This window comes from Aulonocara stuartgranti, assembly GCF_965226115.1.
Source record: "Aulonocara stuartgranti genome assembly, chromosome: 6".
NCBI classification, from domain to species: domain Eukaryota; kingdom Metazoa; phylum Chordata; class Actinopteri; order Cichliformes; family Cichlidae; genus Aulonocara; species Aulonocara stuartgranti.
This window is the reverse complement of record NC_138944.1, coordinates 1,390,001-1,402,209: the sequence shown is the minus strand read 5'-3', so window position 1 is coordinate 1,402,209 and position 12,209 is coordinate 1,390,001. Positions and strand designations below refer to the sequence as shown.

The following is a 12,209-nucleotide window of genomic DNA, read 5'->3' as shown; positions in this document are numbered from 1 at the left end:
AAAGAAGAAGCACAGTTATAATGGAAATGAACTCAAAGAGCTCAAAGTAAAAACGTCTGCCAATCAGCACAGCAGGGTTACTAAATAAAATATGGAGGCCGTTCTCAAATGGCGCCTTTTACAATAAAAACTAAAGAAGTAATGGTGTTAAAAGCGTGTCCTGCATGCTGTTTGCAGTTAGGTGGGGCGCACGAGGACAACAAAAGGAGAAAAAGTGGTTCAGAAGTGTTTCATTGACATGTATTCGCCTCCCAGCGACCCCCCAACTTTACATACAGACGACCTCCTGATTAACTGTGAGGTGTGAACCCCCAGCTCACACAGGTCACCCCCCAACTTCTCAGTCAATGAGCCTGTAAATGAACTTTAATCACCTCTGTGGAGGGTCAGAGCTGAAACTGTTTTAAATGATCTGTTCATGACTCATCGTGGATTTATCTCTGAGCTCAAAGTTTCCCCTCACTGTGAGAAATCCCCTCTGAAAGCATGAAACACGTTCAGGATTATGATTCGAAAAGAAAATCCAGATGTTTGGGAGAATTGTGCAAAGTGGTGATGGAGGTGAAACATTGAGGGGAAATACTTTCAGACCTTACAAGTATTAATCTATTTAAATGCACTACCTCATAGTGGCTGTCAGAATGAAGCTTGATGCATATAATTCTTTATACGTGGAGGAACATTTCAGGTGGAGAGAGCCTCAGGTTTCCGTGCTCCGTCTGAGGATCACTGCGACTATTTCCTCCTTTCTGACTCCTCTTTTAATATTTTTGTCCCTTATTTTTCATTCACTCTTGGATAACTGCCAGTCTGCAGTCTTAAAGTTTAAAATCTTTGCATTTATATTTAATAACCTGGTTTGCAGTGTGTGTGTGTGTGTGTGTGTGTGTGTGTGTTGCTACCTCCTTTTGTTCCTCTGTAAAAGCAGTGAGACGTTCTAATGCACATGTGAGATGCTCATCACCAAACTGATGTGATTTTGGTGTTTGATTTTTGATTTTTTACAGCAGGCCTGCTTTTACATAAACAGCTGTGCATGTCTTGCCCTCACTGCATTGCTCTGCATACCAAACAGCTTCCATACTCTTTCACTGAACTTACATTCATTGCTGCACGCGGCCTACTTTGTTCTTATGTTAGACTGAGCCAGCAAAACTCTTTTCTGTTAACATAAAGATGTTGAATTTGATTCCATCTAATATAAGAAGAAGGGGAGAGTCAGCAGTACGTCTCTGTGTTTCTACAGGATAAAGAAGAAATAAGAAATACGAAAGGTTAAAAATACAAACAAAAGGTTCTGGTAGCTTTAATCTTTATTGTTTATCTGGTACTTAATTACTTTGCTTTAGTTTGGATGAGAGCAGGAAAAGCTGAAAATATATTTCATAAATCTTTGCCCACATTTGCCGGGCCGGATTGGACTCCTTGGGGCCGGATTGGACTCCTTGGGGCCGGTTTCGGCCCCTGACCTTATGTTTGACTCTCTTGCTTTATAATAGATTTATTCTACAATAGATTATAGGTGTTTTATGCTTAGATTGCATTTCTACTTGCACAGTCATAAACGGGAGCCATCTTAAAACAGGATGTCCAATATTTAATGAATATTAAAACGTCACGTTTGCAGTTAAAGTCTGCAGCCGGAAGTTATTGTCGGTTTTCTGGAGAGTGTTGACATCCGTCAGCGCCCGTTAAAAATCAAATGAGCAGTTTTGTTTGTATCGTCTCGTCACTGGTTGCTAGAAGCGGAAGAGCTGCAGCCTCGGAGCGGATCGGCTCCTTTCGCTCTCATCTCGAAAACAAACGGTTAAGCGACGTCATCAGCAGACGGAGGTTATTTTGGAACAGCAGTGAACAAAGAGGGGCTTTTTCGCGCCCTATGTTTAAAAGCCCGGGAGCAGCCAATCAGCTTTCAGGTGACGCACACAAACCCTACGGCTTGACTTCTAGGAAAACAACCAATCACATCCGCGACTGCGCTGTGTGCCCTGCGTTCAAAATTAAATACACGATTTCCGCCAATCCGCTGCTGGGGGGACGGATCTGTGTGAGACTCGATAGTATAGTTAGTGCGGCCTCGCAGACGGTGACTAAACAGTTGACCGTCCTTCCTCCTTCACTCGTTTACAGCTCGTCTTGCGGTGAACAGGTAAGGCCCCTCTGCTTTCTAATAATTGTTTAGCAAACAGTGGCTGGAAGGTGTTTGTGCTTTGTTTGTTGTATTGCAATGGTGTGTGCCGAAGTTTCTGGGGCTATTTTAACCTTTGTGCGGTAAAAATACATCTGTGTTTTTTGGCCCGTAGGTCGTTTGCGTGATAAATCACAGCAATATCAAAACGGTGTTTGTGAAAAAGCAAGCAGTTCGCTGCTGTTTAAAACCGAAAAGCATCAGTTTTGTGGGGTGTTTTTCTTGCTCGGTGCTCTGTAAGATGGTGCTGTAGCTCAGTGTGTGTCCGACTTAGTGCGCAACATGCCGTTCAAACGCCATTTGGTTTGGTAGCTTAGCTCGCAGCACGACGGAAGCGCCTCTCTTTTTAAAGTTTGGATGAAGTCTCCGGCTGTCTCGGAGTCGCTCTGGGTGCTGGCTACACGTGTTTAAAGGCAGAAACCCGGGGAACTGCTCGCAGTGTAGCGGAGCGGCTGTATTGCAGAGACTTTGTTGGGGAAGTTTTTGGCGCAGTTGTGTTTAGGCGGGAAGATACAAAATGGAGTCGCGTCTTTTTGTCCCGGAGAGGCAGAAAGCCGATTAGAGCCTTAAAACACTCCCGGGCGTCTGCTCGCCCTATTTCTGCTGCGGTAACACCACTTACGGCCACACGACGGCAAATGTGAGGATATTACCCGCTTTAATTTAAAACGGTGAGGCCAGGGAGCGGTTATTGTGCCGGGGTGGGCGTGTAATACGAAACTCGGAGTCGTTTTGGTGGTTTAGTGTTTGGTTTCATTTCTGGTTTTCTTTCTGGTCTTTATTTTGCAGATTAATCGCAGCCATGACAAAGGATCCGAATAAGCCGAGAGGAAAAACCTCCTCCTACGCTTTCTTTGTGGCGACCTGCCGCGAGGAGCACAAGAAGAAGCACCCAGGGACCAGCGTGAACTTCGCAGAGTTTTCCAAGAAGTGCTCAGAAAGATGGAAGGTGAGCCCCGCGGTTTATTATAAGCACTGATGTTCTGATAATTTTAAATTTTATTTGTCCTTTTTAAAAATTAAAACGTGTGTGTGTGTGTGGTAGACCATGTCCCCTAAGGAGAAGGGAAAGTTTGAAGAGATGGCCAAGAACGATAAGGTCCGATATGACCGGGAGATGAAGTCCTACGTGCCACCTAAAGGTGCCAAGAAGGGAAAGAAGAAGAAGGACCCCAACGCCCCCAAAAGGCCCCCGTGAGTCTACACTCGCTGCTCTTTGTCTGTAAAATGTTTTCAGTTAGATTCTTGGGATTAAATTTGTTGTTTTCCCTTCAGCTCCGCTTTCTTCGTCTTCTGCTCCGACCACCGTCCCAAGATCAAGGAGGATAACCCTGGGATCTCCATCGGCGACATTGCCAAGAAGCTTGGCGAGATGTGGGCCACGCAGGGCGCCAAAGACAAGGCCCCCTACGAGGCCAAAGCTGCCAGACTGAAGGAGAAATACGAGAAGGTGCCCCTGTGTTTTCGGGTGGTGTTGGATGGTGTAGCGTGTCTCTGAGGTGGCGTTCCTAACGTGTCTCCTCTTCTCCTTTTCCAGGACGTTGCTGCCTACAGAGCCAAGGGTGGCTCTGGGAAGAGCGACGCTGGAAAGAAGAGCGGGCCCGGCAGGCCCGCTGCCAAGAAGGCTGTACCGGCTGATGATGATGATGACGATGATGAAGACGAGGAGGAAGAGGATGAAGATGACGACGATGAGGATGATGACTAAGTGGTTTCTGTGTTTGAGGATGTGAAGTTTGCGTTGTTCAGCTTATGTTTGTTTTTTGGGTTGGACTCGTCCAACGGTATAGCCTGCTGTCCCTGTCGGTCGGCCTCGGTCGACCTGTACTCCTCTTCTTCTAATTCAGGGATTTAGATTTTATTGTCCCTTAGTCCCCTTTAAGTTTTATTTTTGTTTTACAACTGCTGAAGTCGGGTCTGTTACACCTTAGATCCTGGTTTAAAAAAACGTGCAGCCAGATTATTTCCTGTGATGATGCGATGAACTGAAACTCCTGTGCAGACGGTGGACAGCAGCCAGCCAGGAAACGTTTTCTTTTCTTTGTTTGTTTTTTTTTTATTTTAAGAATGATTGTTTCTGGAAGCACTGCTCATGTTTTCTGTTCCAGCGGTGCCGTTTCTTCACTGTCATTTTACTGCCAGGATTTATCTGTAGTTTGGTTAAAAGAAAAATGTTTGCCGTCATTTTTAATGTGGAACTTTGAAAACATGTAGAACGGATTTTTCTTTTTGTAATAAAATTTTGTATATTGCCTATAAGTGTAGACTGCTGTGTGTCTAAAGCTCACATGACTGGGGGGGGGGGGCAGTCTGAGTGGGTAGATGAAGAAATGAATGTAAGCAGATTGAGGCTCATTGTGCAGCAGCAGACTCACTGCAATGTTAAAAATCAGCCTTGCACAGTGTAGCAATGACACTCAGGTGGGTTTAAGTACTTGTGACCCATGTTTACAACATGATTTTTCATCATTTTAGAATCAGTGGTAAAAGCATCCATGTCATCTTCAGTCCTTTAAACAGATTCTCCAAAAATCAGTCAACTCATGTGACTTAAAGAGTGACGACAGACGGGCCAATCACAGGGCCTCTAACATGTGATGTGCAGTCACTGTTCTGTCTGAAGCAGCTGAAAACAAAATATCTGCAATGACAAATTAAAGGCTGGCACTGGAAGGAGACCCCAGCGTCATCAAAGGAGAGGTTATAATGTGGGCGTGGCCTGGGGGCACTTCACCACCACTCAGAACTGGAAGGTGTTGCTGAGGAGAACAGTCTGAAATACCTGCTCAGCTTGCTGCTCTGCACAGAATAGGTGGTTGGATGAATGACAGGTTAAAAACCAATCCAGTTTTATTTTGACCCCGGTAGACGGCTGGAGGTCTCTTCCTGTTTAAATGGAGTTCTTCCTTTCCACAGTTGCCAAGCGCTTCCTTTTATTTAAGAATTAATTTCTGTTTATTGCGAACATTTTTGTACAATCTGTGTTTTGCTCCCAGAGGATCATCTGAATGTTGTGGGTCAGTATAAAACTGTTGTTGTGAAATGTGTAAATATTTAACAATAAATGTAAATAAACGAGAGGTTCCCGTCACCGATTTACACCGCGGACACTCTGACTGACAGCCCGGACAGCCAATAGCTGATCACAGACCGGCCTCCCAGGGACCAATCAGCGCAGCTGCTGCTCCTACCTCTGCCGGATGACGGTGAGCTGGACGCATTTCAGCACCTGGGAGCTGTCCGCCGTGCACGAGCCTGCCGACAACTGACGGTAAGACGAAACACACGCACACAGACACACGCACACAGACACACGCACACAGACACACGAACTGGTCGCGTGTTTGAAATGTTGAAAAATTAATCCAGGATCCGTGTCTTCAGCAGTGTGCGTGTGTGTGAGTCTGTGTGAGTCTGTGGGTGTGAGGTTCCTGCGACACGCAGGTGTCTCGTGGATCAGTCGCAGTGACGGAACCTGTTGATGCGTCGACATGTTGTTCAGGATCAGATGAAATGATGGCGGGAGCGCGCAGAGCTTTTAACCCCCCGTGCTCCACGTCAGGGTGCGTGACGTGGTCGGGAGGACTGTTGTGAGTCCGTCCACAGCGCGCGACTTTGTCGTTTATGAGGCCCGTGAAGTGTGCGAAGACCACCGTGACGTCAGCGCTTCACCGGGGGGCGCTGACTAATCACACGAGTGCCGCGTGCTGTGTCACCGGGTCTCCGCCGGGTGTACCTGTAGAGAGCAGGTACACCCCTCCCCCTCCTGCATCATTCAGAGCTGAGTCCTGATTGGTCTCCTGGGGTGTGTTTAGTTTTAATGGAGCTCATTCACAGATTATATTTCCGCACAGGAGGAGCTCAGGAGGCCCAGCGCAGGTGTGATGTTTGTTACTGTTCCAAAATGTTCACTTTTAATAATAAAGGTGATTAAAGGAGCCCATCAGCACGGCTCACACCAGACAAACGAACACCTGACTCACCCTAATCTCTACCTACCTACCCTAAGCACCGTAGCCTCTGTTATTGACCGGTTTACCTCTGACTTACTTTGCTGTGCTATTACAGGTAATCAATATGAAAAGGTTGTCACATCTGGAGCCAGATGTGAGCCTTTGCTGACCCCCGGTCATGTGTTTATATCCTATGGAACTGATTAAAGGTCAATGATGTTATTTAATAAACAAATAATGTTGTAGACGGTTTCAGAGGTTTAAACTGGGTCTGGAGCCTCTTTCCTGCTGTCTTTGCCTGACACGCAGCTCATGATGCACTGTTTCTATCAGAGACTGTTTAGGCTGAAAAACAACAGGAAGTGATGCATAAAAAAGTGTTTTTGTTCCTGTGAGAAACCAGTTTGCACTCTCGGGAGCTCTCAGGTACTGGAAGCCAGCTCAGGTTTGAGATGATGATGCAGATTATTTAGAAGTAAAACGATTTTAAAAGTCTCAAATCTTTAAACACACCAAAATATTTTTTAGGGGTTAAAAAAAAAATCAATCTTTGTGTCCAAACGTGTTGACAGTGTAGTCATCACTGTGGCTGCACACGGTTACTGTTTAGCTGATTCACACCATTATCTGTTTAATGGAGGATGATAAATGAAGATGTAAATCAGCCTATTTGCACCTGACAGGACGAGGTTACAGGCCAGCACATCAACAGGTGTTTGAAGTTACCTTTGATAGCGACTCCTCGCTCTCCTCTTTCCTTTCTGCCTTTGTAGCTTCTCTGATTTGGTGAACTGGCCCTTTAAAGATGATCACTGACGCCACTTCTTTTTAAAAAATTATAAACGCGTAAAAGATCAAATCAAACCAAACTACTCGCACAGAGCTCGCAGTGTGTCTGTGAGGTATATCATGAAGGTGCTTTGGGGTTTCTTAACAGTGGACAAATGACATGATTTACAGCCACAGCATTAAAAGTTAGTGGGTGGGGCCAGAGGTAACCTCATGATCTGTGACGATGAGCGATAACTCAGGAAGAAGATAAACACAAACTGTGCAGAGGTGTCAGTGTGCTCTCCTCAGGGTAACGACTCTGGACCTCTGCTCTATGGTCACGGGCTCAGATTGGAGGCTGGGTAAACACTGTGGGCTCTTTGGGCTGCTGCTGTTGGGGAGAGTCTTTACCATCTGTGGTGACTGCGACTGCTCTGTAGCGATGTTTAGGTGGGTGACGTGCTAAAGTAGCATCCACACGATCTCCAGGACCCGAGTGCCCAGCAGAGCACTGAGACGTGAGTGTCTGCAGGACTCTCGGATGGGCGTGTACGCCGATCCCCCACGGCCTGCTGTGTCACTTCCTCGCAGTAAGAGTTATTAGGCAGCGGCCAATCACTGCAGAGATTAATTCAATCCTCGCTCTAATCATCTCATCCCAGGCCAACCTGTTGATGCATGTAGTTTGCGTGCGTGCTGTGAGTGTTAATCTGCTACAACTATTTATGTGTAAATACACACAGCCACACTCATTCCAATGCGACAGTCCAGTGATAATTATAGGAACACACACCTAATCCAAAACCAGTAAACTGGTTAAAACTAAAGTGTTTGTGTGTCTGCAGGTGAGGATGGCGAAGGTGAAGCAGGTGGGCCTGTTGGCAGCAGGCTGTCAGCCGTGGAACAAAGACGTGTGTGCGGCCAGCGGAGACCGCTTCGCCTACTGTGCTACGCTAGCTATATACATCTACCAGGTGATCTACCTGTGTGTGTGCGTGCGTGCGTGTGTGTGTGCGTGTTTAGACATCTTTGTGAGGACAGAACATTGGCATGTTACCATACTTATGGGGACAAAGTGTCCGTCCTCATGCGTTTGAAGACATTTTTGAGACTGAAGATGTGGTTTTAGTGTCAGGGTGACTGTTGTGTTAGCGGCTAAGGAAAGCATGCTGTCACTTAGATGTGCTCATCAAGATATGAAAACAAGTGTGTGTGAGAGTGTGTAGATGCTGTAACACAAAGTTGGTGTTTTCTGGGTAAAGCACTGTCGATCGCCATATTTAAAGCTGTGACTCCGCCCATAAAAATCATAGAGCTGGGTTCTCTGTGGCTTGTGAGCCGTTGAAGTTTGCAGCTCTGTCTCTGGACCTGCTCCAGTGCGCAGCATCTTCAGTTTCATCTTATGTACTTTTGATTTGTTTCTGTGCTGCTGTGGTCCACAGTCTCCTGCATTTTTATTCCATGAACTTCTTTGTTACTTAACCTCCACAGCCAGTCCTGTCAGCCAATCGTATCGCGGCATATTATTTTCCGAGCCTCACAGTCGGCGTGTTGAGGAGAAACACGTTGCCTTGTGAGTGAGTCTGTGTGTCACCGTGTTACATCCTCGTCTTGTAGCACCTTGGTTCCTGGAGGAACGTTGTTTCGCCTCACTGTGTATTTTTAAACTGTATATGGTTGAAGTGACAATAAAGTTGAACTTGAACTTGAACTTGAACTCGTGCAGCAAACAGGACGTAGTCTGTATCAGAGGCACCATGATCGCAGTGCTGACACTTCATTCACACTTTATTCTCCAGGTGAGCAGTACTGATTTTTACTAACGCGGTCCGAATACTCGGGCGTAGCGTGCGGGTAATGTGGCGACAGCTTGCGTGACTGTCATCACAGGAATCCTCCAGAGGTTCTCCGGAGACAGCTGCTCGGGAAAAGGCGCCGCTTTCTTTTCCTGTTCTGTTTTCCTTCATGATTTTAGCTGTGAGTTTGCAGATCGCCGGGAACACCCGAGGTGGAGCTTGTCTGTCTTTGTGAATGTGACCGGGATGAACTGGGAATCCTGAAACAGGATTTTTGTTGCTTCTGTAAGTTGAACTGAGATTTGATGTAATCTGTTTGTTTTTTTGTTAATCTGGATTCACGTGTGCGAGATGACCTTTGAACTGCTCTTGTGGTGAACATTTTTTGGAATGTCCAGATCACGTCTGTCGCCTGAGCTCTGATCAATGCACGAGTCCTTCGAGGGGTTTGATTGTAGAGATCGTCCCAGCGGGCTCTGAGCTCTGACTCTGGGGGATGAATAACCCGTTCCTGGGTTTGCGCCTTGTAGAGTACCAGCTCCCCCAGGGAAACCAGCTCATGTCACCAGGGATTATTTGCTGTCTGCACGGTGTTGCAGGAGGCACCGATGCAGATGGTCAGAACGAGACCTCCAGGAGGAGATGTAAACGCAGCAGCAGTGCTGGAGGTAGTCAGGAGGTGCACAGGGCGGCGACCTGCAGGAAAGGATTCTTGATTTCTTGGGCAGAGTTGTGGAAGTTGACAGATTTCTGAGAGCTGTTTCATTCGTTCTCTTGTCCTCGTTGCAGTTGGATCAGCAGTACAATGAGTTTAAATTGAGGTCCATCATGTCAGAGCACAAGAAGACCATAACAGCGATCAGCTGGTGCCCCGACAACCCCGACCTGTTTGCTTCGGCCTCAGCTGATAACCTCCTCATCGTGTGGAACGTAGCAGAGAAAAAGGCGGTGGCGCGACTCGACAACACTAAAGGTAGCTGGATGATCCACGCCGGGTTGTTTCAGCACAGATCTGTAAAGCCTCACAGCCTCTTCCTGTTTCTCAGGCGTCCCCGTGTCAGTCAGTTGGTGCTGGAACTCGGCCGACGGAGTGGCGTTCGTCTCCCAGCGCGGTCCGCTGTACATCTGGGTCTACCGAGGTCCCGATCCTGGGGTCACGGTGCATAAAGAAGCCCACTCCTTCCTGTCTGACATCTGTCTCTTCAGATGGCACCCCACCAAGAAGGGGAAACTGGTGTTTGGACACACAGACGGGAGCCTGTCGGTGTTTCAGCCAGGTACCGACCAACACGAGTTTTGAATGTGTGGACGCCTGGAGGTCTGTGATCATTGTGTGTCATTCCCCTGAAAAGAGAAGGAAAGTCAGTGGATTTTATTTGAAATTACAATAAATTATATTTACACATTTATATACATTTACTTAGAATATAGTTATTTCTTTGTTTCCTGTAAAAAGCTGACTTGTTAGCCTGTTTTTAGTGTTCGTACCTTTAAGCATTTGTGTGATTATAATTACTCTGAAACGTCAAATGAAATACATTCAATAATTAATTACAGGAGATTACATCTTTAGTCACAGGCCATGTTATCAAGTGTTGCCGTGTTAAAAAAGTATTTTGATTTTATATTTGTAAGTTTTCAGTGTTTTGTATCCAGATGAGAGACGTGACGCAGAACACACGCAGTTTTCACAGAGATTTGCACAAACATTCGTATTAAAGGCCGTTCTTACAGGAAGTCAGGTGGGTGCTCGTTCCTAATATGGTCGTGACAGCGCCCTGAAACCAGCTTATCCACTCAGAGGAATAAGTGGGAGGGGCTAGGTCAGTTTGTGTCAGACAGAGGGTGAAGTGAGGAACCTGCACCGAGGTCCAAATTTAGATAAGTCAAGTCATCGTTATTTATATAACACATTTAAAAGACATGAAGTGTCGGCCAAAGTGCTGAACAGAGGGATGATATAATAAAAGGATTAAAATAGAAAGAAAACATTATAGAAACACTGTAAGACATCCGTGTATGTTTGTAAACAATGTGTGTACATGCAAATACGCACACATGCATACATATACAAAAATGTACACATTCACACACAAGCGCACATACGTGAACATAAAATACATGTATAAGTGTCTACACATGCAAGCATCATCTACTGAGATAAAAGACCAGAATAGTTAAAACAGAATAAACGAGGTGTCAGAGACATCCGAAAGGTAGGTCTTCAGATTCGATTTGACGACTTGCAAGGATGAAGAGGATTTTCTAAAAGAGGGGAGATTGTTCCAGAGTCTCGGGGCGGCAATGGAGAAAGCCCTGGATTTATTTGCTTGTCCAGCTTGAGGGTGGAATCAAAAATGAAACCAAGGTTTTTTACGTGGGGATGTACACGAGCTGATAATGGGACAAGTCGTTTCTTATGAGACTAACAGAGTCCTGCTTACCGAAAATTATAATGTTGGATTTGTTGTGATTCAATTTGAGAAAGTTCAGAGACATCCAGCAATGTATGTCGCTAAGACACTCTGAGACTTTCTGCAGCGTACTGTCAGCACCTGGTTTTAGAGAGAGGTAGAAATGTGCATCGTCTGCATCGGAGTGACAGGAAATCTGGTGTTTCTGAAAAATGGAGCCTAATGCGAGCATGTATAAGGAGAATAAGACCGGGCCCAGAATAGAGCCCTGAGGTATTCCACAGGTGAGCGTAGCTGGGAGGAGTATTTGTTACCCAGCATCACAGAGTAGGATCTGCTCTCCAGGTAAGAGGCAAACCATGTTAGAGCAGAGCCTTGAATGCCGACACGTCTTTAGACGGTTTAGTAGGATCGTGTGGTCGACAGTGTCCAATGCTGCGCTCAGGTCTAGAAGAATCAAAACGGTACTTTTTCCAGTGTCAGCAGCTAAAAGCACATCGTTGAACACCTTCAGTAGAGACTCTGTGCTGTGGAAGGCTCTGAAAGCAGACTGCTATTTATCCAGAATATTATGTGTGTCTAAGAATGAAATAAAGAAGGATTATTCTGTCAAGCATGCAAATTCAGTGTGTCCAAAGAAAAGACCTTTACCCCCCGTTCTCTTCTTGAGGGAGTAAAAGCCAAAAGCACGTGCTGCGTCCGGAGTCTTTAGAGGGGACAGATGAGGAGGACCCTGTCAGTGCCTTGGAGTGGGACCCTTTGTCAACCGACTATTTACTAGGTCAGATCTGAGAGCAGTAAAATAGCTTTTTGTCTGGTCTGTGGCCCGTTCGCCCACAGAAGCGATGAACTGGTTGCCTCTCTTTCAGTGTCTAACCTTCATAACGGCATCCGGCTGGTGGACAGCGAGGCCTTGGCCTGCATCACGTCGTTCTGCTTCCCCTCAGCTGCTGCGTCCGTGCAGTGTTTGGCCTGGGTCCCGTCGGCGCCCGGCATGTTCATCACCGGAGGTAAAGCCTGAGTGTTCACGTGGGATGCGTGTTCCCTTCTGTTTGCTCGGGTGGACGTGGGCTTCGGGCAGCCGGTG

The 12,209-nt window shown here is 46.3% G+C and overlaps 3 protein-coding genes across 4 annotated transcripts in view; 2 read left to right on the top strand and 1 right to left on the bottom strand.

Annotated features, from left to right (window-relative positions):
* The first annotated feature begins 2,021 nt into the window (after nucleotides 1-2,021).
* Nucleotides 2,022-4,447, top strand: hmgb2a (high mobility group box 2a). Its single transcript, XM_082535696.1, has 5 exons — nucleotides 2,022-2,149; nucleotides 2,978-3,137; nucleotides 3,234-3,382; nucleotides 3,464-3,638; nucleotides 3,726-4,447. Exons 2-5 carry the CDS (start codon nucleotides 2,991-2,993, stop codon nucleotides 3,894-3,896), a joined length of 642 nt encoding a protein of 213 aa, XP_082391822.1. The 5' UTR covers nucleotides 2,022-2,149; nucleotides 2,978-2,990; the 3' UTR covers nucleotides 3,897-4,447.
* Nucleotides 4,448-4,563: 116 nt separating this feature from the next.
* Nucleotides 4,564-12,209, top strand: part of wdr17 (WD repeat domain 17) — a 34,200-nt gene continuing 26,554 nt past the window's right edge. For both annotated transcript variants that reach the window (XR_014277135.1, XM_082535562.1), the window contains exons 1-6: nucleotides 4,564-5,459; nucleotides 7,758-7,886; nucleotides 9,498-9,681; nucleotides 9,755-9,985; nucleotides 11,793-11,903; nucleotides 11,992-12,132. Coding sequence is in view for 1 of the 2 variants with exons in the window: in XM_082535562.1 (XP_082391688.1) it covers nucleotides 7,764-7,886; nucleotides 9,498-9,681; nucleotides 9,755-9,985; nucleotides 11,793-11,903; nucleotides 11,992-12,132 (790 nt within the window). In the remaining variant the exon portion in view is untranslated. The remainder of the gene's footprint in view (nucleotides 5,460-7,757; nucleotides 7,887-9,497; nucleotides 9,682-9,754; nucleotides 9,986-11,792; nucleotides 11,904-11,991; nucleotides 12,133-12,209) is intronic.
* Nucleotides 10,006-12,209, bottom strand: part of LOC309708014 (uncharacterized protein) — a 12,528-nt gene continuing 10,324 nt past the window's right edge. Inside the window, exon 4 of the mRNA XM_082535707.1 lies at nucleotides 10,006-10,052. The gene's annotated coding sequence lies outside the window, so the exon portion shown is untranslated. The remainder of the gene's footprint in view (nucleotides 10,053-12,209) is intronic.

Bases quoted from the DNA above. Each gene is read 5' to 3' on its own strand.
- hmgb2a (XM_082535696.1), top strand. From the start codon at position 2,991: ATGACAAAGGATCCGAATAAGCCGAGAGGAAAAACCTCCTCCTACGCT. The intron at 3,138-3,233 runs GTGAGCCCCGCG...TGTGTGTGGTAG, and splicing joins AGTGCTCAGAAAGATGGAAG to ACCATGTCCCCTAAGGAGAA. The intron at 3,639-3,725 runs GTGCCCCTGTGT...CTCCTTTTCCAG, and splicing joins TGAAGGAGAAATACGAGAAG to GACGTTGCTGCCTACAGAGC.